The 24696-nt window shown below is 54.0% G+C and overlaps 1 protein-coding gene and 1 long non-coding RNA gene across 6 annotated transcripts in view; one reads left to right on the top strand and one right to left on the bottom strand.

Moving 5' to 3' along the window:
• Positions 1-24696, bottom strand: part of ARHGAP39 (Rho GTPase activating protein 39) — a 95993-nt gene that overhangs the window by 7265 nt on the left and 64032 nt on the right. For 3 of the 5 annotated variants that reach the window (XM_059165383.1, XM_059165381.1, XM_059165385.1), the window contains 4 exons: positions 18425-18508; positions 10531-11881; positions 8459-9020; positions 241-333 (listed from right to left, as the gene is read on the bottom strand). In XM_059165383.1, the coding sequence (XP_059021366.1) occupies positions 241-333; positions 8459-9020; positions 10531-11881; positions 18425-18508 (2090 nt within the window). The remainder of the gene's footprint in view (positions 1-240; positions 334-8458; positions 9021-10530; positions 11882-18424; positions 18509-24696) is intronic. The other 2 variants (XM_059165384.1, XM_059165382.1) reach the window with 1 other exon arrangement.
• On the top strand, positions 1885-5890 carry LOC131826321 (uncharacterized). The gene is made up of 3 exons (XR_009351541.1): positions 1885-3150; positions 4661-4751; positions 4996-5890. It is a non-coding gene; the product is annotated as an uncharacterized LOC131826321 (long non-coding RNA).

Here is a 24696-nt window from a genome sequence, read left to right as displayed (position 1 = left end):
TGGAGACTGCCCTGAGCACCACAGAGAAAAGAGGCACAGGGCAGGTGTGGCCTGCCATGGAAGCCCCTTCGGTGACCTGGGCACCCGGCCGGCACAGAAGCCCACAAGCCTGATGGTTAGTGCCACCCACCAACACCCCTTCCAGCCCAGAAGCGGTTAGAGAAAGGAGGCCAGGCGGCCGAGGCCGGAGAGCAGAGCTGTGCAGACACAGCGCACAGGGGCTCTGGGGAGAGGCCCTACCATGCGGTTCCTCAACATAAGGCTTGGGTTTCTTTCTCAACTTGGACTTCTTCTTAGTGTTCCTTTCCAGGAGCGCTTTCATATGCCGCGTCACTGGGGAGCAAACAGAGCCATGAGGACCACAGAACGCAACGCCAGGAGTGCACGCCCACGCGGTCCCGATGCGGCTGGCAAGGAGGCCCCTGGGCCTGCAGGGGGCCGGCCCCAGTGGGCTGGGCAGGTATCGCACCCCTGCTGGGTTCCTCCAAGCGAAGCAGGGCCGTGGCCAACACCAGCTGGGGCTGAGGACGCGGCGGCCCAGGAGTGCTGTGCTGTGTGTACCCGTACGGACGTGCGGCTGTGCACAGGGGCAGGTCTGGACCACGGGGCTGGGGAAGTCCTGGGGCCCTTCTGAGCACTGCCAACCAGAAAGCTGGCTCCCCTTGGACGGGAGGAGCCGCTTCTGATCCACGGGCAGGCTGGGTCCTGAGCGGTGCTGGAGGAGGTGCTGGGTGATAGAACAGGCATCTCGGACCCACGTGGGCCGACCTCCCTCTCTGCACAAAATCTCAGCACCGCTGACAGGCAGCCCTGTGTCCCCTGTCCGTCCTGTGCTCTCTGGAAGGCTGGGAGTTACGCTCTACTCTGACTGGACCGTCTAGAGAAATCGGCTGTTCCTCTTCTGCGCGGCAACCGCGGTCTCATCTATCGGATCGTTTACTCTTAATCCGCACGGACTTGTGGGTGTACCACCTTACAGTGTGGGTTATGACCCAACACAACTTCGTTTTTTGCTCCAATGGCTCCAGTTTTGGCCACCGGGAGCCCGATCAGTCGGCTCCTGTGTCCTGTGACACTCCCTGCCCTACACCCAGCTGTCCTCCGAGGAGCCCTGGTTCCTTGAATGGAAAAGAAATCAAGACCTGGGGTGAGGTGTGTTCCCCGTTGCTGGGGCGCTGGCAGAGCTGGGACAGGTGGGCCCGTGTCCTACGTGGACACGCGTCCCCCAGACAGCCCCACGCCAGCACCCCCAACTCTGACGCGCCCCCACGGGACACTCTGGCCTCCTCTTCCTGCTTGTCTGAGACGGCTGCGCCTCTTCCTTCTCTTTGCAGCGTCTCTTGACGAGCAGGAGGTTTAATTTGTTCAAGTCCAACGGACCAATGTTTTCCCTTGTAGACAGTGCTGTTACTGTCACACACGGAAACCTCGCCTAATTCAATAAAAACTTTGTTTTGCTCTGGTTTTATAATTCTAAGTTTTATATAGTTTTATACAGGTTTTGCACCATATGCAGGGCGTACACATACAGGGCACACACTGCGCAGAGCACGGCGGGAAGCTCATCTTTTCTTGCATCTGGAACGTCAGCTGTCCTAGCTCCGCTGGAGGAAGGCACCATCCTTTCTTCACTGAGGTGCCTTCGCATCTCCGTGTAAAGCTGACACACTGCTTGTCTGGGTCTCCTTCTGGCCTCTGTCCTGTCCCGTGGAGCTGCTGTCTTACCTTCAGCCCGCACCCCTTCTCCCGCGACTGCAGCTTTATGACAGGAGTTGAGGTAGCCTAGGGTCAGTCCGCCGAAGTTGCTCTTGCTGTTCAAGCGGTGTTTTGTCTATTCTAGATCCTTTGCATTTTCTATGGATTTTAGAATCCGCCTAATTAATTTCTAAATTAAAAAAAACTTAAGATTTTGGTTAGCATCCCATCTACACATCAGTTTGGAAGGAAGTAAGAGGTTAACACTAATGAGTCTTCTGATTCACGAACGTGGTATTTCTCTCCATTAACGTGGGCCTTCCTGACTTTCAGTAATGTTTGGGAGTTGTTAGTGTAGAAGCCTTAGACATCTTCTGTCTGATTTATCTCTAAGTGTCACATTTTTAAATGCTGCTTCGGATTTTTTTAAAGATTTTATTTCAAAGTAATCTTACACTGAATGTGGGGCTCGAACCCACAACCCCAATACCAGAGTCTCATGCGCCTCTGTCCAGCTAGGCACTCCCAGACGGCATTTTAAAATGTTCCATTTGTGTGTTGCTATTACATGGGAACACGCTGAGCTTTTCCTTATTGGTCTTGCGTCCTGCTTATCTGCTCAGCTCACACGGTATTTTTATGCATCTCACAGAAGACCGCGTTGCCTGTGAATAAAGACAATCGCACACTTCCTTTTCCAGTCTGGATGCCCTTTATTTCTCCTCCATGACTCGGCCCTGGCTGGCCCTGCAGTATGACTCTGAGTTGATGCGGTGCGGCTGAAGGGCCTTGCCCTGTTCTTGAACTTGGGGGAAAGCATTCCGTCTTTCCCCATTACGCACGATGTTGGCTAAAGGTGCTCTTCGTTCTCATCGTGGCAGAATAAAAACATAAAGATGTAGCCATCGACCCATTTTTCAGCGCACAACTCAGCGGCATCCAGAACATTCACAACATCACCACATTTATTTCCACCACATTTATTGCCAAATTTTGTACGTCACCACAAACGAAACCCTGTCCCCACCAAACCAAAACTCCTCATTCCCCCTCCTCCAGCTCCTGGTAACCTCTAATCTACTTTCTGTCCTATGAATTTCCTTATTTTAGATATTTCATGTAAGTTGTACAGTGTCTGTCCTTTTGTATCTGGTTTCTTTCACTTAGAGTAACTTTTCAATGTTCTCCCACGTCATAACATGTATCAGAACGTTACTCCTCTTTTTTTTTTTTTTTGTAAGATTTTATTTATTTATTTGACAGAGGGGGGGGAGGAAGCAGGCTCCCCGCTGAGCAGAGAGCCCGATGCGGGGCTCGATCCCAGGACCCTGAGATCATGACCTGAGCCGAAGGCAGAAGCTTAACCCACTGAGCCACCCAGGCGCCCCGAACTTTACTCCTCTTATGGCTGCAAAACCTCCCCCTGCACGAACAGACCACATTTCGCTTATTCAGGTACGACTGGGCAGGGCTGTGCAAGTATCTGTCGGAGGGCTCGCTTTCTGTTCTTTTGGGTACTGTAGGGTTTTAAGAAAAAATATTTGCCTTTTGTCAGGGTGAAGAGGTTCCCTTCTGTTTCTGGTTTGTTCAGAATTTTTATCAGGCATAGAAATGTTGGATTTTTGCCCAATGCTTTTTCTCGGCTTCCTGGAATGATCACATGGTCTTTCCCTTTCACTCTGCTGCTGTGGCAAATTACAGTGATTGACTTTTTTAATGTTAAACCAACCTTTCCTTCTTCAGATAATCTTCACTTATTCAAGATACATTATATTTTTAATATACTGTTGGACTCAATTTGCTAAAATACTGTTAAAAATTTCTGCTCTCTCAGGGTGCCTGGGTGGCTCAGTGGGTTAAAGCCTCTGCCTTCGGCGTGGGTCATGATCCCAGGGTCCTGGGGTCGAGCCCCGCATCAGGCTCTCTGCTCTGCAGGGAGCCTGCCTCCCCCTCTCTCTCTGCCTGCCTCTCTGTCTACTTGTGATCTCTGTCTAATAAATAAATAAATAAAAATCTTTAAAAAAAAATTCTGCTCTACGTTCAGAAGGGATACTGTCTGCACTTTTCTTTTTTTGTAATGTCCTTTTATAATTTTGGTATGGAATGAACGGGGGGATATTCCTTCCACTTCAATTTTCTCAATGAGTCTGTGAAGAATGGCCGAACAATGAACTTCCGGTAAAATTTACCAGTGAAGCCATATGGGCCTTTACATTTCTTTGCGGGAAGGTTTTAAGTATCAATCCAATTCCCTTAATAATGATACGTTTTTTTGCTTGTCTGTTTCTTACTGGCTCATCTCCGGTAGATGGTGTCCTTCAAGGAATCTGTTTTCCTCTCAACTGTTCTATTTACGGGCATCAAGTTGTTCATCTGATCACCCTTTGCCATGCTGAGTCTGTCGTGACGTCATCTCTCATTCTTTACATTGGCAATTTATGTTCTCTCTTTGTCCTCATCAGTCTGGCTCGAGATTTATCAATTTTATCAATCTTCTCAAAGAATTAAATTTTTGTTTCATTGATTCTTTGCAGTATTTCTGTTTTCACTTCCACTGATTTTTACTCTGATGTTTAGTATTTTCTTTCTTCTGCTTGGTTTTAGTAGAAATTATTTTTTGAGTTTCTTAGAATAGACACTGAGGCCACTGATTTGAGATCTTATTTTAGAATATAGATATTAAGGGGCGCTGGCTGGCTAAGTGGGTAAAGCCTCTGCCTTCAGCTCAGGTCATGATCCCGGGGTCCTGGGATGGAGCCCTGCATCGGGCTCTCTGCTCAGCAGGGAGCCTGCTTCCTCCTCTCTCTCTGCCTGCCTCTCTGTCTGCTTGTGATCTGTCTGTCAAATAAATAAAACCTTTAAAAAAAAAAAAAGAATATAGATATTAAGATACTATGACTCTCTCTCTAAGAACTGCCCTGACTGTATCCCACAATTGATACATTTTGTTTTCATTTTCTTTCAGTTCAAAATACTTCCTAACTTCCCTGCAGGTCCCCTTGCCAACAGGTTTTTATTTGACCCAGGCTCTACAGGATACACTCTTTAGTATCCAGGTATGTGGGCATTTTCCAGATATCTTAGTGTTACTGATTATTAATTCAATTCTGTTGGGACTAGAAAACACACTTTCTATGATTTACCTTCTTTAGCATTTACTGAGATTTGTTTTACTGCCTATCTTGAAAATGTGGCTGGGATCTGAGTCCAAATGCTCTGGGTCCGGAATCTACGCCTTTACCTACTCTATGGTAGCTGCTTTGTTTCTTAAGCAAGACTCACTAGTCCTTCTGTTTTCAGCTTCCAGATCACGCACTTCCCAAAGCGCTGCTGGGGAAGCGGGCGCCGCCCACGACGAAGCCACGTGCTTCCGCTGCTTGGCCAGTGTCTGCTCGGGATCCGTCTTTCTTGGTCTGCCAGGCCAGCTCCTGCCACTTGTTCATGCACTTTTCTGCTTCCAAAACACAGTGCTCATTCTCTCTGTCCTTGTGGGTGTTCTTATTTTTATTGTGGTAAAATAAACACTAGATAAAATTTACCACTATAACCATTTATCCTTGTAGAGTTGAAAGGCATTAAGTGCAATCACTGTGGAGTGACTAGCAGCACCCTCCACCTCCAGAACTTCTCATCAGGCCAAGTGCAAATACCTGCCCTTCCCCTCGCCCCGGCACCCACCATTCTTTTCGGCTTCCATGAACAAGGATATCCAAGGCCCTCTTAAGAGTGGACTCATAACAGCACCTTTTTCTGAACTGGCTTATTTCACTGACCATAATGTCCTCCAGTTTCATCCATGTTGTACATGTGTTAGAATTCCCTGCATTTTTTTAGGTTGAACAATACTGCCTTGTAGGGACGGAGCACCTTCCGTTTATCTGCTCATCTACTGAAGAACACTTGAGCCGTGCCCCCCCCCCCCTTAGCTGTTGTGAATCTGAGTGTATAAATATCTATCTGTTCAAGTCTCTGCTTTCAATTCTTTTAGGTAAATACACAGAAGTGGAGTTGATGATTCTACGGTAATTCTGTGTTTCATTTGTGAGGAGCTGCCAAACTGTTTTCCAAAGTGGCTGCACCATGGCACATTCCCTTGTTGCTGTTTTTCCCTCTCTCCTTAAAAAAAAAAAATTCCTCCCTGTTCATTTAGCAGGACTTCAGAGTAGAGTCCGAATAAATTATGTGTTCCATCTGATACCTTTCTGTGGAAACCCTGAGTCTCACTGAACACATGGAGGCGAAGGACCCTTCTTAGGGTCTGTGCCCTCCACAGTGCTGCTGCGCGGGGCACACAGTCTGCGATGTCTGCTGACAGCCTGCAAAGGAAGCCCTAAGGACACAAGTTGGGGAAGGACCCCACTGGCTGCTGGCACAAAGGTGTGGCCATGTATGAGGCAAGGCTGAGCCAGGGGTCCACAGACATGGGACCTGGGGATCACTGCATTGGTGCCTTGGTCCCTTGCAATGGTGACCACACACACAGTAGTAGGTATTACACGTGTGACAGCAGAAAAAAATCAAATATTTTTGAGGCCCAGAAGGGCAGCACCACTAGGGATCTGGGCTCAGTTCTGCCCTTGCCCGTGACCCTGAGATGGGCTACAGTTTTCCTTTCTCCAAGAACAGGCTCCATCCTTGTGGGCCAACGGGAGGTGGCTTCCTGACCACCAGCCAGTGCCTGTTCCTGACGTGCCAATGCGAGTGAGCACGAGGCCTCCCTCTGGCTCAGCACCGAGCAGCGGCTACAGCACAGGCCTACCCAGCGACAGTCCTGGGGCTGGTTTCTGGCTGTGAGATCCGATCCCACAGCCTAGAAGCAGGCTCCTGTTGGTGAGACCACACAGACCCACTCTCCCTCTGCAGGCCGAGAACATGGGGTGCTGAGACCACCTGGGCCTCCCTCAGGGGGGCAGATGCTCAAAGCCACATAGGTCCAGGAGGACCACCAACTCCCTCACATACTCCAGTCCCATCCCCGTGGTACAGACACTAGGACCAAGGCCCACAAACCTCTGTGCCATGAGGAGTATCCTGCCAGGCCCAGCACGGGGCCTAGAGCTCTAGCCGCTCCTGCGGGAGCCCCCACTGGCTGGCAGGAATGGCCTCAGGAGCCTCTGTCCACTCGCTTTTCACTCACCTTTTTACTGAACAAGCGCTCCCTGGGGCCCCAAAGGCCATGTGCTGAGCAGTGGACACACACTTTAAGGCCCCTGAGGAAGACTGACATGAACCATGCAGCAAACAGGGGCCCCCCCACTCCTGGGAAGGCCTGAGAGACTGAGGCAGATGAGGCCGACCCAGGCAGCCCATCGCGGGCTACATATTCCGCATGTCGGGAGAAACTACCTGGGGACGCCCACCGGCTGTGCTCAGTGACCCTGCTTTAAACACCACACGCCTCAGTTAAGGGCATCTGGGTGGCTCAGCTGGTCAAGCATCCAACTCTTGGTTTTGGCTCAGGTCATGATCTTGTGGGTTGTCAGAGCGAGTCCCACGTCGGGCTCTGCACAGGGGGAGTCGCTGGAGGATTCTGGCCCTCTGCCTCTCCCCTACCCGGGCACTTTCCCTCTCTCAAAATAAGTAAATCTTAAAAACCAACCAACCCCCAAAACCACATGCCTCAGTGAAAATCTCCTGGCTTCTAAGATCTGTGGCCAACTGGCTGATGGGCTGGCCGGTGCCTGTGCTTGACCCACCTTCCCGAGGACCCACCACTGCCTGGGCCACCACAGCGACCATCACTCCGTGCACCCACGCGGACCCAACACCCCTGAGCCGGGGCAAGGCCCTGGCTGGATCAAGGTAGACAGTCACTCCCATAGAGGAGCCCAGAAAGTGCATGAGCGTGTGCATCCGGACACTAGCTCTGTGGCCGTGCCTTGGGGACACCCGTGGCTGTCTGGGTGGCAGACAGCCTGTTGCAGATGCAGCTGTTGCCTAAGGCCCTGTCCCCATGCTCTCTCTAGTGGCACAGGACTGGTGTCAGCTGTGCAGCCGCTGTCTGGTTAGCAGGGCCGTGGCCCTGAGTCCTTCCTGGAGCAGCCAAGTGTGGGACCAGACCAACCTAACCATGGCTTTCAGGAGCGCTTGGCAGAATCTGGCCCCATACTTGGCCCCGGGCAGCCACTGGCAGGTGGCTACCCATGCTGGGCCAACCTCTGACTTCTTGGGGTGGCTCAGGGCCAGGTCAGCTTGCGGTGCCCTGATGGCCCACTGCTCTAGCCAGAGCTGGTGCTGGGCTATGCCCGCCTGGCCCCCCAGGCTCCTCCCTGCTCTCAGGAACCCTGCTCCGGGGCTCCCAGTCTCCTCCCCAACCCCAACAGCAGATGGCCAGAGCCCAACCGGGGGACTATGTCACCAGACCACAGCACGGCTGCAACCAAACACAGCGAACACATGAAGACCCTCATCAGGCAGAGGACCGGGTGCGGAGGAATCAGCAGGGAGGGGGCCAGCTGGCTGAGACACGGAAGCCAGTCCTCATCTGGCCGCTGCCTCTCTGACCTGTTGGCCTGTGGCTGGGGACCCTATCCCAGGATGGCCTGGGGTCCTCCTCAGGGCCTCAGTGGCAGGGAAGAGCTCCCCGAGGACCCCACGTCCCTGCAGAAACTTAGGGCCTGGCCCTTGGAGGACCCGTGTGTCTGCCTAGAGGTGCCGTGCCATGTACCTGTGGCCCGTGCAGACCGGGATGCTCTCGCCACAGCCCTTCCTGGAGCTGGCAGCGGAGCCCGGGGTGCGGGGAATCTCACGCACTGGGCCTTACCTTTGGTGTCATTGACGGGGTCCATGTGCCGGTAGATGTAGCCCTCCAGGTAAGAGTGGAACTTGGGTGTGGGTGGGAAGAAGGCCAAGCAGATGGCCATGAGCTCCCAGCCGCGGGCCAGGCTCTCGAGGCGGAAGTTCTCCGTGGTCTGCCGGCACAGCTGGATGTACAGCTCGTCACGCAGGCCCTGCACGCTCCAGCCCTTGGTGGCTATCTCCAGGGCCACGTGCAGAGGGTCGGCCTTGGCGCGCCGGTCACCCATGTACATCTGGATCAGTTTAAAGATCTCACAGGCCTCCTTCTTCACGTGGCGGTCGCTGGTCACGATCATGGGCTTCTTGATGGACTCACTGCTCCAGGCCAGCATGTTGGCGATGGACACCTTCCGCCGGAAGAGGCCCTGGGTGTGCGTGTTGAAGTGCTTGGAGGCCCAGTTCTCGATGTCGGTCTCTGAGGATGGCTTGCGCAGTGTGAAGGGGGGGAACACACAGCTGGCACTGGGCATGACGCTGCGGGCCTGCCGGCTACTCTCAAACTGGGCACAGGAGCCGAGATCCTCCGACTGGGAAGGACAGAGGGGCCGTGAGGGGTCGTGGGCTCCACGTGACCCCACCAGGAGAGAGGTCTGGTCTCCCCGGCCAGCGGGGAGGCTGCTGGAGGAGGTCTGGGCCTCCTCTGGTTCTACCCACCTCGTAAACACATGCTAGATGCTCTCACAAGCCGGGAAGGGAACCCACAGGGGCCCTTCTTCCACCCTTTACCCAGAGGGGTCACGGAGGCCCCTCCCTATGCCTGTGGCTGACAGCTGTGGTGGGTGGGGGAGGGTGTCCAGGGCAGGTCTGGGGGTGGGAAGAAACCACCCTCGCACTTTACCAGCTTCCTGGGCGGACCAGTCCCTGGTGGGAAGAGACCAGGGGCTGCTGTGCTCCCCACGCAGGGTGCCAGGACCCCGTGCATGGTGGAAGGGCACTGCCTCCTGTGAGCCTTGCTCCTGCGTCTGGCTTCTGCTAGTTCTCTGAGCTCTGAGGCTGAGGAACAGATGGAGAGAGAAGCCCGGCCAGATGCGAAAAACCCAAGATGCACGGCTCCACAGAGAAACACAGAGTCTCACCGGGTCTGCTGCAGCGCCTGCCCCCTCCGTCACCCCCTCACCCCTCCAACAAAGATCCCCAGCTGGGGCTGTGGGCAGGGTGGGGCTGGGCACTGGCATGGCCAGCATGCAAGGTGGCTTGGCTGCTTCCCACATGGCTGGAAGGAAAGGTCTCTCCCAAGCCCCTCCCTGATTCCCTGATGGCCTCAGCACAGCCATACGACACATTACTGGAGTAACTAGGCATCTTTTCTTGGCTTGGACAGAAACGCTGCTCTGAGCTCTCCAGCCTGGAGGGGCACTAAGGCAGCCCTGCCCAGGGACACCGGCCTCCCAAGATCACCGGAACCTCAGATAGGTCTTCCCTGGTGGGGATCAGAGCCCGACACCAGGAGGCCCTCTGGCCACTGCCAGCTCTTGGCAGATGCCAGGGCAGACCCTCAGGGCTTCATGCAGCAGAATGGTGTGAAAGGTCAGGGGTCAGGAGGGAAGAACTAGGACACTTCCCCAAAGTTCTGGGACATCAAGCTGCAGCACATGAGCTAGACAGAAGTTGTGCCTGGGTTCACAGAGCCTGACTGATGCCTGTGCCTGGCGCTGAGCAGAGGGGACAAGCCAGGCCAGGTTTCGGTTTTGGCTCCAGCTGCAGCATGAGGTTCTGGCCCCAGGACCAGCGTCTGGTCTTCCCTCCTCACTGCAGAAGAGCAGCACTGACCCTCCACCTGACCCTCCCGCACTGCCCCTGCGCAGACAGTCCACTCACAGGGGAGAACAGAGGCTCAGGGGCTGGGTGGCTGCCCCACTGTTTCCTTGCACCCACGGCCTGGGTGGGGTCAGGGCACGGCCTCTGCCCCCCAGGTGAGCGGCCACCACTGGCCAGGCCTTCTGAGAAGCTAAGTGCCGCACCGTGCCTTGGAACCGTTGCACAGGTTACCCCCACCGCCCCACCCCCTGGCCAGGGACCCTGGCAGCACCCCCCTACCTGTGAGGGGTGAAGGTAGGGCTCTGGTGAGGCCAGGTTGGTCTGCACAGAGACGCTTTTCTCAAGCAGGATTTGGGGGAAAGCCAGCCTCTCCAAGGCGCCCCTCTGCCAGTGCTTGCCATCCTGCTGGGCCAGCGCCTCGTCCTCACTGAAGGCACGCACCACGGGCCCTGGCATGGGCAGGGGCACAGCGCCGTCGCTCTCATAGCCCGAGCCGTCCTGCTGGGAGTCCCAGCTGCCCCGCTGCTTCATGTGGAAGTGAGCCTGCTGCGCCTCCCAGGCCAGCCGCGCCTGCGCCAGGAAAGGCTCGGCCTCGCCCGTCTTGCCCTCCGCCCGCTTCACGGGGGCCAGGCTGGGCCCGCACAGAGGCCGCTCCTCAGCCAGGGGCTGCTCCCCGAGGAGGTCACGGTCCCCGGCGCCTTCGGCGGCCGAGGTGCTGGGGGCGCGACACAGAGAAGCGTTCCTGCTCTTCCTCTTGCGTGTGCCCGGGGAGTAGCTGGTTGAGGACATGGTGTCCTGCTGGCTGGACCAGGACATAGTGTCGTCCTGGGCCTGGGGCACCTGCATGGGTGGCTGGGTGTGCCGCGGCTCAGGCCCCTCCATGCTGCTGTAGTCCCCGGAGGAGACCCCCAGGCGCTGGTCCCGCAGCAGGCAGGGGCTGGGCTGCAGGGGGAGCGAGCCTCCTCCGGGACTGGGCGCGTACTTGTGCCTCGGGCCCGCACGCAGCTTGGGGCTGGAGCCCGCCTGCTCCACGTACACCAGCTGCCGCACGTACTCCTTGCCGGCGGGGCTGTACTCCAGGCTAAGGAAGCGGTCTGGGCACCTCTGCCTGGTCAGCACCAGCTGCTGGGAGGGTGAGGAGCCCTGCTTGGGAGCCTGGGGGAAGGGGGCTGGCTTGCGGCCCGGAGACCGCTGCGGGGAGGCGGCCTGGTAGCCCCCGCCAGCCTCGTACTGGACGTCCATGGGGGGCTCATCGTAGATGGGGGCCTGGTACTCCACAGGGGGCTCCTCGTAGAGCGGGGGCTCATAGGCGTAGCGTGGGGAGGAGGGCTGGGAGTCACTGGTGGGCTTGCGTGGCTGGGCCAGCAGCGGGGAGCAACTCCCCAGCTCAGCCCTCTTCAGGAAGGGAGAAGGCCGCTGCTCAGGAAAGAAGACGGGGCCGTCCGAGTCCTGGGCGAACGTCTGTAGGCTGGGCGAGTGTTGCCCACCTGAGGGTCTGCGGGAGCGGCTGCCGGCGTGGCTGTCTAGGGCATAGCCATTGCCCTGGGAGGAGAGGAAGCTGGGCTCCCGGTCAGCAACTTTGATGAGCATGCGCTCCTTGGTGCCGGAATTCCACCGAAGTGAGGAGGTCCTGGCGGTAGGGAGACAAGCACAGGTTACGGGGGGGGGTGGGGGTGGGGGGGGGAAGGGGGGGCGGGCTCGGAGGGGTGGGGGACAGGCACAGGTTAGCTGGGGGAGGCTGGGGGGGTGGGGGACAGGCACAGGTTAGCTGGGGGAGGCTGGGGGGGTGGGGGACAGGCACAGGTTACGGGGGTGGGGGAGGCTCGGGCGGGGACACAGGCACAGGTTACGTGCTAGGGAGAGGTGTGAGTACAGCTCAGCTAGCAGCCTGAACCCACTGGCCTGGGCGTCACATGTGTCTCAGGTCAGGGCCCAAGAGGCCTGGTCATTTCTCAGTGTTCTCCTCAATTCCCAAATGGGGGCTGTAGGCTTTAGGGGCCTGATACTTGCTGGGGGGTCCCCTGTAAGTGGCCTGACCACCCTTCATTGCTCAGGTCCTGAGCCCTGGGCAGTGCAGCCTAGGGTAGTGGCCCTCCTGTCCTCACATAGCCCCACCCCCGATGCCCACCATGACAGTCCCTGCAAGGGTGTGTGCACACGCATCTCTGCATGTGCACGCATGTGGAGGTACGCTCTGGTCACACCCTGTCACCAGGCACAGAGCTATTCTACAGCAGCCAGGGGCGGCTCTCCCAGAGGCCTTCCTAACCCTGGCTTTGACGCGCTTATTTCTCTGTAGGCCTCATTCCTCACTGCAACACCTGCCTGTGCCCCTACCAGGCGGTGGGCTGCCTCTCACCCCTCAGCATCTCAGGTCCCGTTTTTCAACCAGAGGCTCCTGTGTGTTCCAAAAAGGCAGTCTCCCCTCCTAGGACTCTGCCCTCACACATACACACAACACTTTGCCCTGGGCACAGATGGAAAAACAGCTTTTAGAGCGAAATCGAGGGGAAAGTACAGTGATTTCCCGTGCAGGCCTAGCCCAGCTCCCGCCACCCCTGCCGGAGTGGTGCAGGGCAACAGCCGATGAGCCGCGCGGCTCATTCTGCTCTCCCGCCGGCCGGGAGCGCCCGTCCCTGCTGCCCCGCGTCCTCGCTGGCATCTGGTGTCGTGGGTGCTCTGGATTTTGGCCATCCCAGCAGGTGTGTCGTGGGATCTTGCTTCCCCGATGCATCTCCCCGATGACGTGACGTGGAGCATCTTTTATTTGGTCATTCACCATCTGTACTCTTCTCTGACGCGTCGGCGAGCTCTCTGGCCCGCTATATTTTTTTTTTAAGATTTTATTTATTTATTTGACAGACAGAGATCACAAGTAGGCAGAGAGGCAGGCAGAGGGAGAGGAGGAAGCAGGCTCCCTGCTGAGCAGAGAGCCTGATGCGGGACTTGATCCCAGGACCCTGAGATCATGACCCGAGCCAAAGGCAGCGGCCTAACCCACTGAGCCACCCAGGCGCTCCAAGATTTTATTTATTATTTGACAGACAGAGATCGCAAGTAGGCAGAGAGGCAGGCAGAGAGAGAGGAGGAAGCAGGTTCCCCATTGAGCAGAGAGCTCGATGCGGGGCTCGATCCCAGGACCCTGAGATCATGACTTGAGCCGAAGGCAGAGGCTTTAACCCACTGAGCCACCCAGGCGTCCCTCTGGCCCACTTCTTAACGGTACTGCTTGTCTCCTCCTTGTGTATGTCAGGGACTAGCCCTTTACCACAGGCAGCTTCGCAAGCGCTGTCCCCGGCTGCGCCTTGTCATCCCATTCTCCTGCTACTGTCTTGAACAGCAGAGATTTTCATTTTCATCAAGTTGAGCTGATCAGCTATTTTGCTCGCAGATGGTGCCTTTGCTGCTGTATCTGAAAATCATGGCCACACCGGAGGTCGCCTAGGTTTTCTCCTTTGTCATCTTCTAGGAGTAAGTTTGTGTGTGATCCATTTTGAACGAATTTTTGTGAAGGGGGTCAAATCTGTGTCTACATTCATTTTTTACACGCACTCAGCCGATCCAGCACGTTCATTGGAAAGACTACCCAAGACTATCCTTACTCCACTGACTGCCCCTGCCCCCGGCAAAGTCGGCGACTACAGTGTCCGGATCTACTCCCCAGCTCTCTACTTGATTTCTCCACTCTTTGCCAACACCACATTGTCTTCATTGTGGTAGCTTTGTAGTCCTTTTTTTTTTTTTTTTAAAGATTTTATTTGTCAGAGAGCGTCGAGCACCAGCAGGAGGAGAGGCAGAGGGAGAAGTAGGCTCTCCTCTGAGCAGGAAGCCTGATGTGGGATTCGATCTCAGGACGCCGGGATTGTGACCTGAGCCAAAGGCTGTTGCTTAATTGATTGAGCACCCGGGCGCCCCACAGTAAGCCATGAAATCGAGCAGTACTCATCCTCCAGCCTTGTTCCCCTTGAATACTGTGTTGGGTATTCTGGATCTCCTGCCTCTCCATATAAATTTTAGACTGAGTTTGTTGCTGTCCCCAGAATAACTTGCTGGGATTTTGACTGAGGTGGCACTGAGTCTATGTGGCGTACGCTGGGAAGAACCAACACTTTGACAACATTGAATCTTCCTGTCCACAAAAACGGGATACCTCTCCGTTTATTCAGTTCTTTGCTATCTTTCCTTAGAGTTTTGCAGTTTTCCTCATATAGATTCTTTTATTTTTTTTTTAAAGATTTTATTTATTTATTTGAGATCACAAGCAGGCAGAGAGACAGAGAGAGAGGGAAGCAGGCTCCTGCTGAGCAGAGAGCCTGATACGGGGCTCGATCCCAGGACCCTGAGACTATGACCTGAGCTGAAGGCAGAGGCTTTAACCCACTGAGCCAGCCAGGCACTCCCCTCCTCATATGGATTCTGTACATATTTTGTTAGATTTATACCTATGGGTTTCATTTTAGGCGGTACAAATGTAAGTAGTATTAACTTCAAATTCCACTTGTTCATTGCTAGTATATAGGAACGCAACTGACCTTTTAAACTTACCTTGTATCCTGAAAACTTGCTCTAACCACTTATTAGTTCTAGATGGCGGTTGTTGTTGGTTTTTGATCAGTTCTTTAGGATTTTCTACACAGATAAATCTAGACTGAAATTCTGATGAAAAACTGTAGAGATCACTTGAGGCTCTGGATTTATTTTTGCTTCTGACAGGCAGCTGGGCAAAGAGCAGAGAATCTGAACCCCATGTGGGACTGAGCTGACTGGAAACCAGGGTTGGGTCTGAGGGCTGGTCTACTTATGGCTCGTCCTGCTCCTGGGTGTAGCCTTTCTGGAGCCCAGGTGGAAACCCGGAAGGTTAACTAGGGCTCTTTCCGTGGCCCCTGAGCTCTGATGGTTGGAGCCAATGGAATCACCCAGTGGCCAGTTTGGCTTCTCAGCCTCTCAGCTGTGCTGAGGGACAGGCAGCATCGTATGTGTGCTGAGTAGCACTGCCCTCTCCTCAGCCCTCAAGTCTTCCCTCCTTATTAGATCTCTGAGGACTTCAGGACAATTTTGTCTATTTTATTCTCTGTGTGCAGGCTGGTCTCAGGTAACTCAATGCAGTGGTGACTGCAAAAGTGGAAATCCCAAGTGTTTAAGAAACCAGTTGTATGGTTTGCCACCTCTGGCCCTGTCCGCTACTGCTGGACCTTTCTGGACAAGGTCATGACTTCCAGGGACTGGGGCTGGGAGAGGGAGGCCTTGGAGAACACGGGCCAGTGACGTGAGAGTGGACTGAGGGCACGAAGGCCCTTGCCAGCTGCGAGGCAGCCCACCCCAACACACCAGGTGCCTGGCCTGCCCCGCACAGCCGGGATCCAGCCGTGCCAGCGGACAGAGATGCCCAGCAGCTCAGTCTCACTGTCCTGAGGCAAAGTCCGAGTGGCAGGACTCGGGGTCAGGCTGCCATTCCTGGGGACTCTGCTCCTTGCTGCTGGAGGCAGAGGGAAGGGTGGTGGTTCATGTGTCAGGGCCCAGCAGACCCTGAGGACTGACTTGGGGATCCAGAGATCTGGGACTGGACTCCAGCCTGCCAGTCCCTGGCTGTGGGGCTTGGGAAAATCACTTGCCGTCTCTGACTCAGTGTCCTCATTTATCCTCAGGAGGGTCGAGTCACAGAATGTGCATCCGATAAAGTCCTTAGCTCAGTGCTGACACACAGGAGACACTCGGCGTGAAGCATTCTTTCCGCCCTCTCTTCCACCACTCAGCAGACAGTGACCCAGCCCTGGTGCCGGGACCTGTGGGGCTGTGAGGTGGAAAATGATCCTTGCCTGCTGAACAGTGCTGAGCGCCACGGCCGGAGGAGGCCCCTGCGGCCTGTCAGTGGTGGGCCATCAAAATGGTGCCGTAGGATGAGGAGGCTAAGGAAGTGTCAGGGTCCAGAGCACACGAGAGGCTCAGATGACACACCTGTTTCAGGACCCAAGAACAGTTCCATCTAGTCAGGGCAGAAACGGGAGAGACCGAGGCAGGGGGAAGGCAGACCCATGGCCTTGGCCTCCACCATGCAAAACGCGCCCCTGGGCCGAGCAAGAGGCCGAGCTCCCAGCACCGCAGCGTGCGTGTGCACCCTACGGAAGCCACGCCAGGCCTGAGGCCCATGCAGGAACCTCTGGGTCATGGACTCCAAGTCACACTTGGGAAAATGGGCCCAGAGATGGCCCTTGGTCACGGAGAGGAGGAGCCCAAGCAGCAAGAGGGGCTTACCACTGCCGGGCTTACCACCGCACCGGCAGCTTCAGCTCTTGTCCTCAGGCCAGGCCTTTCCACAGCCCCATACCCTGTGCTCCCACCTGACCCCACGGCTCTGCTCTTCTTCTGGAAGCCCTCTTTGAAGCCCTACATCCAGCTCCCAGGCCCTGCTGCCTACCTCTGGTGCGTTCCTCCACCTCTGACCACTGGGTGGCCACATGGCCCAACTGCCTGTGGCCACCCTTTCTACCCAGTCCGACCTCCCTGGCCTGCCCTCAGACCTGTGTCCTTATGGTTCCCCTCACCCATGCCTTAACCCCACATCAACTCTACTAGGTCGAAGTGCCCAGGCAGAGAGTCACAGCTTCTCTACATAAAACGAGACGACTGCTTGGTCTGGTTTTCAGGGACTCTTTCAAACCACGGGAGAAGGATGAGACGTCCCCGCACCGGAAATGCTGGAGAGACCCCAGCAGGGCATGGGAAGGGCAGGAGCAGGGGAGGGATCCATTCAGCTCAGACTACTTCTCCACGGCCTCTTCTCAAAATGAGAACGGAGAGCACCTCACACGGCCACAGCCTGGGGAACTGAGGCCTTGTATGTGGGCGCCAGACCCCTGTAACGGAACCTTGCTCATGCGGACAAGAAACTGTACACCTGAAGTTCTGTTTGGAAAACCACCTGAACTGTGCAGCCTCCAACTGCCCCACAGCGCTTCGGGTCTGCCACAAGCCGACGGGCTGTCTGCCAGGCGTCCGGTCACTGCCCTTGCCCTGCTCAGGGAGCTAACCAGCACATGGCCTTAGGCAGGTAGCACAAGCCTCCCCCACTCCCCGTCCCCCTCACAGACCCTGTTCACAGTGCGGGAGGGAGGGCGAGTCTCGTGCCTAGTCCGAGCAGACACTCTACCTTCCCGTTCTTCCTACTCTGGCTGGTTAAGTACCTTTGTTCCTAAAACTGCAATGTTCCCTTTTCATATCCAGCTCAGGAGCCCCCAGGACAGCAGAGCCGGGGCCCCAAGAAGCCACCAAAGACCAGGTGGGCATGGGCTCCCTAAAGGGTGTGGGGGACTTGAGAGGCAGCCCACCAGAGCACTGTGCAATCCACAGGAAACAGGAAGTCTGAGGGCCTGCCCTGACCTACCTTCACTGCAGCAGGCGCCCCAAGGGCCCACCCAGTCAGCCCCCTCTGCACCCTGCTTTACTGAGGACACGGAAGCACAGGGGCTACAAAACCTACCCACCGGCATGCGCCCATACCTGTGGACCCAGATAGGCTCGGATCCCATTCCGCATCAATAAACCCGCCAGCTCTCCCAAGATCAACGTTTCAGTTGTATGAGCGAACCCCAAAGGCCTCTCAGGTCTTCAGATCCCTCCCCAACCCTGGTATCTCTCCTGCTGGTCCGTGTTGAGGGCTCCTAGGCTACCTGGAGGCACAGCATCCTGCCTGGACCTACGGGCTGGCTGAGGATGGCCCCAGTCTGACAGAGGGTGGTGTCTGGAACCCGGCAAGGCCAAGCCGGGACCAAGAGAAACCAACGTCCACTTCCCTCCCTATGATGAATACCAACCTTCCCAACTTCACCCAGGAAGCGCTCTGCTCAGGCCTGGAGCTCGAGGGGAGAATTTGTGCGGAGGAGTCCCCTGGGGACTCAGCCCTGTTAGGGGCAATAGCTCCATGGCTCCCCATTTGGGTGGTGACAAGCTTCTTCCACCTTCCTGAGAGCTGCCACGTGAACCTGGGGACCACTCCAAAAGGCCTCTGCCCAGGTGCTGGTAGCCCCATAGCCTCCCCTCATGTCTCTCTGGCCTGTACGGGACCTCACATGCTTTCTGACTCTAGAGCCAGACTCTTCTCCAGCATCCCCTGAGTTGCCAGGAAAACCACCCTCCGGTCAGGAGACAGGACCAAGTGTGAGCCACTGGGTTCTACCTGTAGTGAAGAAGCTGGCCGTCCGCATTATAATCCCGGTAAATCTCATAGTCCTTCTCGAGGAACACTCCTGGTGGGGAAGAGCTGGAACACAGGAAAATGAAATGAAGACATGAGCATAAGTGAAATAACTTAAAAAAACATGGTACATTCAAAACAACCAGCCTTTCACTTCTAAGTATGTAAGTGTCATTCTTTTAGTTTTTCAGGAAAATACCCCAGTGTCCAGCCCACAAAGCTATCCCCTTCATCAGGTCAAAGGGTTACTTCCTCTACCCTAAGCCTGCCTCACTGCACATGGCCTCGACAAAATGGACTGGAGACCCACCTGCCCTCCAGCAGGGACAGCCTGGGGGACAGGCAAAGACACTGACTGTCCCATCCTGAATTTTAGGAGCTCACATGACTTGGAACTGGGGATTCTACTCTAAGGCCATACTGGTGGATTAGTAAGAACCATGACTTTAGGGGTGGTTGGGTGGCTCAGTCATTAAGCATCTGCCTTCAGCTCAGGCCATAATCCCAGGGTCCTGGGATTGAGCCCTGCATTGGACTCCCTGCCCGCTGGGAAACCTGCTTCTCTCTCTCCCATTCCTTCTGCTTGTGCTCCCTCTCTTGCTGTGTCTCTCTCTGTCAAATAAATAAAAGCTTTAAACAATAACAACAACAAAAAAAACCTCCATGACTTTGATCAGATGACCTGAGAAGGAAGCAGTGTTAGAAATACTCTCACAGGGCACCTGGGTGGCTCAGTGGGTTAAGCCACTGCCTTCGGCTCAGGTCATGATCTCGGGGTCCCGGGATCGAGTCCCGCATCGGGCTCTCTGCTCAGCGGAGAGCCTGCTTCCTCCTCTCTCTCTCTCTGCCTGCCTCTCTGCCTACTTGTGATTTCTGTCAAATAAAAAAATAAAATCTTAAAAAAACAACAACACTATTAAAAAAAAAAAAAAAAAAGAAATACTCTCACAGTGGGGATAGGAGGGGGTGTGCGCCTGGGTGGCGCAGTCAGTTGAACATCCAGCTCTTGATTTCGGCTCAGGTCATGATCTCAGGGTCCTGGGATCGAGCCCCACGTCAGGCTCCACACTCAAGGGGGAGTCTCCTTGAGGCTCTCCCTCTCCCTATGCCTGTCCCCCTGTTCTTTCTCTCAAATAAATAAGTCTTAAAAAAAAAAAATACTCTCACAGGGATGATAAACTTCTTAAAAGTGGGGTTGTGGAGCATAACAGGCCCTCACTATCTGGGAAATACATTAGTGGGTGATTATCTTGATTATCTTGGCAGATGTTCAAAGACGTGATCAAATTAATGTCTAGGATTTAAAAACTCAGTAACGGGGTGCCTGGGTGGCTCAGTGGGTTAGAGCCTCTGCCTTCGGCTCAGGTCATGATCCCAGGATCCTGGGATCGAGCCCTGCATTGGGCTCTCTGCTCAGCAGGGAGCCTGCTCTCCCCCCCCCCCCCCGCCCCGCTTCTCTCTGCCTGCCTCTCTGCCTACTTGTGATCTCTGTCAAATAAATAAACAAAATATTTAAAAAAAAAAAAACCAAAAACTCTCAGTAATTCAGAAGTAAAAGAAAATTTACTTAACTCGATCAAGAATACCCACATGAAATTCAAGGCCTTCACAATTTTAGTAGTAAAAGGCTGAAAGCATACACAAAAAGTCAGAATGAGAGAACACCTACTCTCACCACTGTATGTCATAATTTTGGAAATGCTAGTCAATGCAGTAAGACAAAAAAGGAAAGAGATTTAAATATTTGAAAGAGACAAAACTGTCATTAGTTGTGACCCTAGAGAAAGTAAAGGAATCAACGGAGCAGCTACTGAAGGTATTACGGAGACTTGTAATTTATCACTTGTGTGATAGAGAAGACCAACAGCTCTTCTGTGTATTTGCAGAAACTTCTAGAACAGAGCGCACCTTCATCACAGCAATAACCCCAGACATATCACAAAATCCCAGGCCCAAGTTAAAAAGGAGTACATTGGAGGCGCCTGGGTGGCTCAGTCGTTAAGTGTCTGCCTTAGGCTCAGGTCATGATCCTGGGATCCTAGGTTCAAGCCCTGCCTGGGGCTCCCTGCTCAGCAGGGAGCCTGCTTCTCCCTCTGCCAGCTCTGCCTGATCTGCCTACTGCTCTCTCTGACAAATAAATAATCTTAAAAAAAAAAAAATCTTAAAATAAATAAAAAGGAGTACATTAGATCAGTATGAATAAAACTATAAATTTTGGGGCCCCTGGGTGGCTCAGTGGGTTGAGCCTCTGTCTTCGGCTCAGGTCATGATCTCAGGGTCCTGGGATCGAGTCCCACATCGGGCTCTCTGCTTGGCAGGGAGCCTGCTTCCCCCTGCTTCTCTGCCTGCCTCTCTGCCTACTTGTGATCTCTACCTGTCAAATAAATAAATAAAATCTTAAAAAGCAAACAAAAAACTATAAATTTTCTATTAAGGTACACAGAGGAACCAGAATACATACAAGGTTCCTTGCACAGGAAAACTCAATAATTATGAAGATATAACTTTAAAATTGGTTGGGGTGCCTGGGTGGCTCAGTGGGTTGAGCCGCTGCCTTTAGCTCGGGTCATGATCTCGGGGTCCTGGGATTGAGTTCCGCATCGGGCTCTCTGCTCAGCAGGGAGCCTGCTTCCTCCTCTCTCTCTGCCTGCCTCTCTGCCTACTTGTGATCTCTGTCTGTCAAATAAATAAATAAAATCTTAAAAAAAAATTGGTTAATACACTTAATGTAATTTTAATAACATTTCCAATAGGAAGGAATGTTTTTAGAACTCAGAGTGTTTGGAAAGTTAACCCCAAAAAATAAACAAGTAAAAATAACTCAGAACAAGTTCAGAAATTATAATGGGAGAGATAATTTTTACCATTAGATACTTCACATGTACACTAGAAACAAACGTGTCCAGCAATGGGAGCTCGTATTCTCAGTATTGTTCATACTGAGAAACAGAATGTTTGTGGAAATACTGTTATAGTATTTAATTTTTTTTTTTAAAGATTTTATTGGGGCACCTGGGTGGCTCAGTGGGTTAAAGCCTCTGCCTTCGGCTTGGGTCATGATCTCAGGGTTCTGGGATCCAGCCCCGCATCGGGCTCTCTGCTCAGTGAGGAGCCTGCTTCCTCCTCTATCTCTCTGCCTGTTTCTCTGTCTACTTGCGATCTCTGTCAAATAAATAAATAAAATCTTAAAAAAAAAAAAAAAAGATTTTATTTATTTGGGTGGGGGAGAGCGCAAGTAGAGGGAGAAGCAGGCTCCCCCTGAGCAAGGAGTCTGATACCGGGCTCGACCCCAGGACCCTGGGATCAGGACCTGAGCTGAAGGCAGACGCTTAACTACTGAGCCACCCAGGCACCCCTGCTGTAGTAGTTTCAGAACTGCAAAGGTAAATACCAGAGAACTGAGAGAGAGCATTCAGTGGGTTTTAAAATTTTTCTTCTGTCAAACTATATGTACTAGAAAGTACAACTAATGTGCATTGCTTCGCTAATACAAAAGTTATTTTAAAAGCTGAATGAATGAATGGCTAATGTTAACAGTGGCTGCTGGTGTTTTTGTAACACATAATCATGCTACAGAACAAACAGCTAGAAACATGAAAAATGATGTATCACGCAAACGCGGCTGTACGCCACCTGCATGTACATTTTCATCAGCTGGTGCATCCCTCCTCCTCCTGGTGGGCCGCCAGCAGCCGACAGGGGTCCTGCAGATCCGGGAGCACCTGACTGTTGGCCAGAGATGCAGCGACAACCCCGCCCGTTCCCTGTGCTCACAGGGGCTTTGTCACATGTGCCCAGGCCAGGCTGGTACATGGTTCATTCTTCAAAGCTAAAACCAGCAGTTTTTCCACCATCAGGCTGCCACTTTGGCCGCCTGGAGATACTCCTTTTAAATTTTGTGCTGTCACAGACCCCTGGGCCCTGACACTTCCCTCTCTGTTTCCAATTCCAGCCACCAGTGTCTAGGGCTGTCACCTCTCCTCCAGACTGCTGCTAAGCCAGGGAAGCACCCACTCCATGCTAGGTCTGGGCTGGGGGCAGGGAGACGAGGCAGGTGAGGCAGACACACTTCTGCCGCCAGAGCTCCCACTTGGTGCGTGGCCCACAGGGAACGACCCAGAGTTTCAGGAAGCGGCAGGAGCCAGACAGGGAGCAAACCCAAGGAGGGAGGCCGGGAACAGCTCTCTGAGAGGGCAGGAAACTAGGCAGAGGGACCTCAAGAGGGATAAGCCTGGCACCCCGCAGGACAGAAACGCGGCCTCGGTGCTAAGGTGCAGTGAGCTCTGAGTGAGGGTACAAAGGGGCGCTGGGGACAGATCACACAGGGCCCTCTGGGTGGGCCACATGGAAAGCCTGCCAAGCTACAGCCCCTGAGCCAAGAGCAATCCGCTGCCTAGTTTGTGGGCTAGGAATGGCTTTTATATCTAAAAAAAAAATTGCTAGCAAAATGTGAAAATTACAAGAGCTAATTTAAATTTCAGTGTCCATAAGTAACAGGTTACAGGAACCCAGCCCCACTCACTGGTTTCTGTGTTGTCTGTGGCTGCTTTTGCATAGTAACAGCAGAGTCAAGTCACCCCGCCAGAGGCCAAAAGTGGGGCTCCGAGCGCTTGGTGCTGGGGCTCAGCAGAGCGCAAAGGGCAGAGACGTAGCTGTAACCCCACAGGGTTGAGGGTGTCGCACATCACCATCTTGAACAGCCTTTGTTATGTTTTTTTTTAAAGATTTATTTATTTGAAAGGCAGGGGGCAGAAAGAGAGAGTCTTTGCTTTCTTTCTTTCTTTTTTTAAGATTTTTATTTATTTGTTCGAGAGAGAGCGCACAAGCAGAGGGAGAAGCGGACCCTCCGCTGAGCAGAGAGCCCTATGCAGGGCTGGACCCCAGGACCTCGGGATCATGATCTGAGCTGAAGGCAGATGCTCAACTGAAGCCCCCCAGGTGCCCCCAGGGGACAGAGTCATAACCAGTGTCTGCACTGAATGCAGAGCTCGATGTGGGGCTTGATCTTACCACTGAGGTCATGGCCCGAGCTGAAACCAGGAGGCCGAGGGGGCCACCCAGGTGCCCTGTTTGTTACATGTTTACTACGTGTGTGCGCCCACACCACCGCAGTGAGAGAAGCTGGCCCTGCCTGTTACCTCCCTGTCCCCGTCGGCACACAACACCCCAACTCGGGCAACAGTTGGAAGTTTAAACAGACACTGGAATGGAAATCTCATCACAGCAGAACTACTTCACAAAACGAGAACGACTCTTACAACAAGTCAGTTTCCAAGTGGCTCATTCATTAGCTAAACAAGGAAAACTGTTCACCGGTGACTGGTTAAATTATTATTTTTAAAGATTTTATTCATTTATCTGACAGAGACCGAGAGAATGGGAACACAAGCAGGGGGAGTGGGAGAGGGAGAAGCAGGCTCCTCGCTGAGCAGGGAGCCCGATGTGGGACTGGATCCCAGGATGCTGGGATCATGACCTGAGCTGAAGGCAGAGGCTTAAGGACTGAGCCGCCCAGGCGCCCCCAGTGATCGGTTAACTTAAGTGCTGACTGCAGCAGAGGACAGAAACCTGCTGGAGACTGTCTGCCTTTCAGCAAGGACAGCTGCTTCCAGAGCTGCGGACAGTCAGCTATAGCAGGAGCCCGGGACTCACGAGGGTTTCTTGGGCTCTTGGTGGTGTCTGGGCGCTACCGACACTCCCTTGCCTTCACAAAGGAGTCGGTGGGCAGTGGGAAGCGACAGAGGAACCAGCCTCCATGCTGGGAAAGACTCTCCCTCTCGTTCTGCTCCTGCCTCTCAAATAAGTAAGTCTTAAAGAAACGTAACAAAGGCTGTGATGGAGGAACCACCACAGCTGAGACAGTCTCCCAGGAGCCGAGGAGATGCCTCCTTCTGTCCGACCTGAAGACGCACCGCAGGCGGTGACCAGGCTGGTGGTGCAGCCGGGAAGGCTTGGCCGCAGCGCTCACAGAGCCTGTGCGAACGGAGCTGAGGGGCCATGGCTGCTCGGTGTGCGGTCCCGTGGGGGTGCTCTGGGGACCCTCTGGGCCCGCACAGTGGTGCCCACTGCAAGCTTCATGTGCTCTCCTGGACTCTGCCAAAAGCAGAAGCCGAACATCCTGACCTGCCCACCAGGGGCGGCTCCACGGCAGAAACTCTTCTCAAACTCTGTGCTGAGACAGATTTTCTATTTTTTTTTTTTTTAAGATTTTATTTATTTATTTGACAGACATAGATCCCAAGTAGGCAGAGTGG

This window comes from Mustela lutreola, chromosome 3, assembly GCF_030435805.1.
Source record: "Mustela lutreola isolate mMusLut2 chromosome 3, mMusLut2.pri, whole genome shotgun sequence".
Taxonomy (NCBI): Eukaryota; Metazoa; Chordata; class Mammalia; order Carnivora; family Mustelidae; genus Mustela; species Mustela lutreola.
The sequence above is the reverse complement of the archived record's forward strand: the minus strand, read 5'-3'. Positions and strand labels throughout refer to the sequence as shown.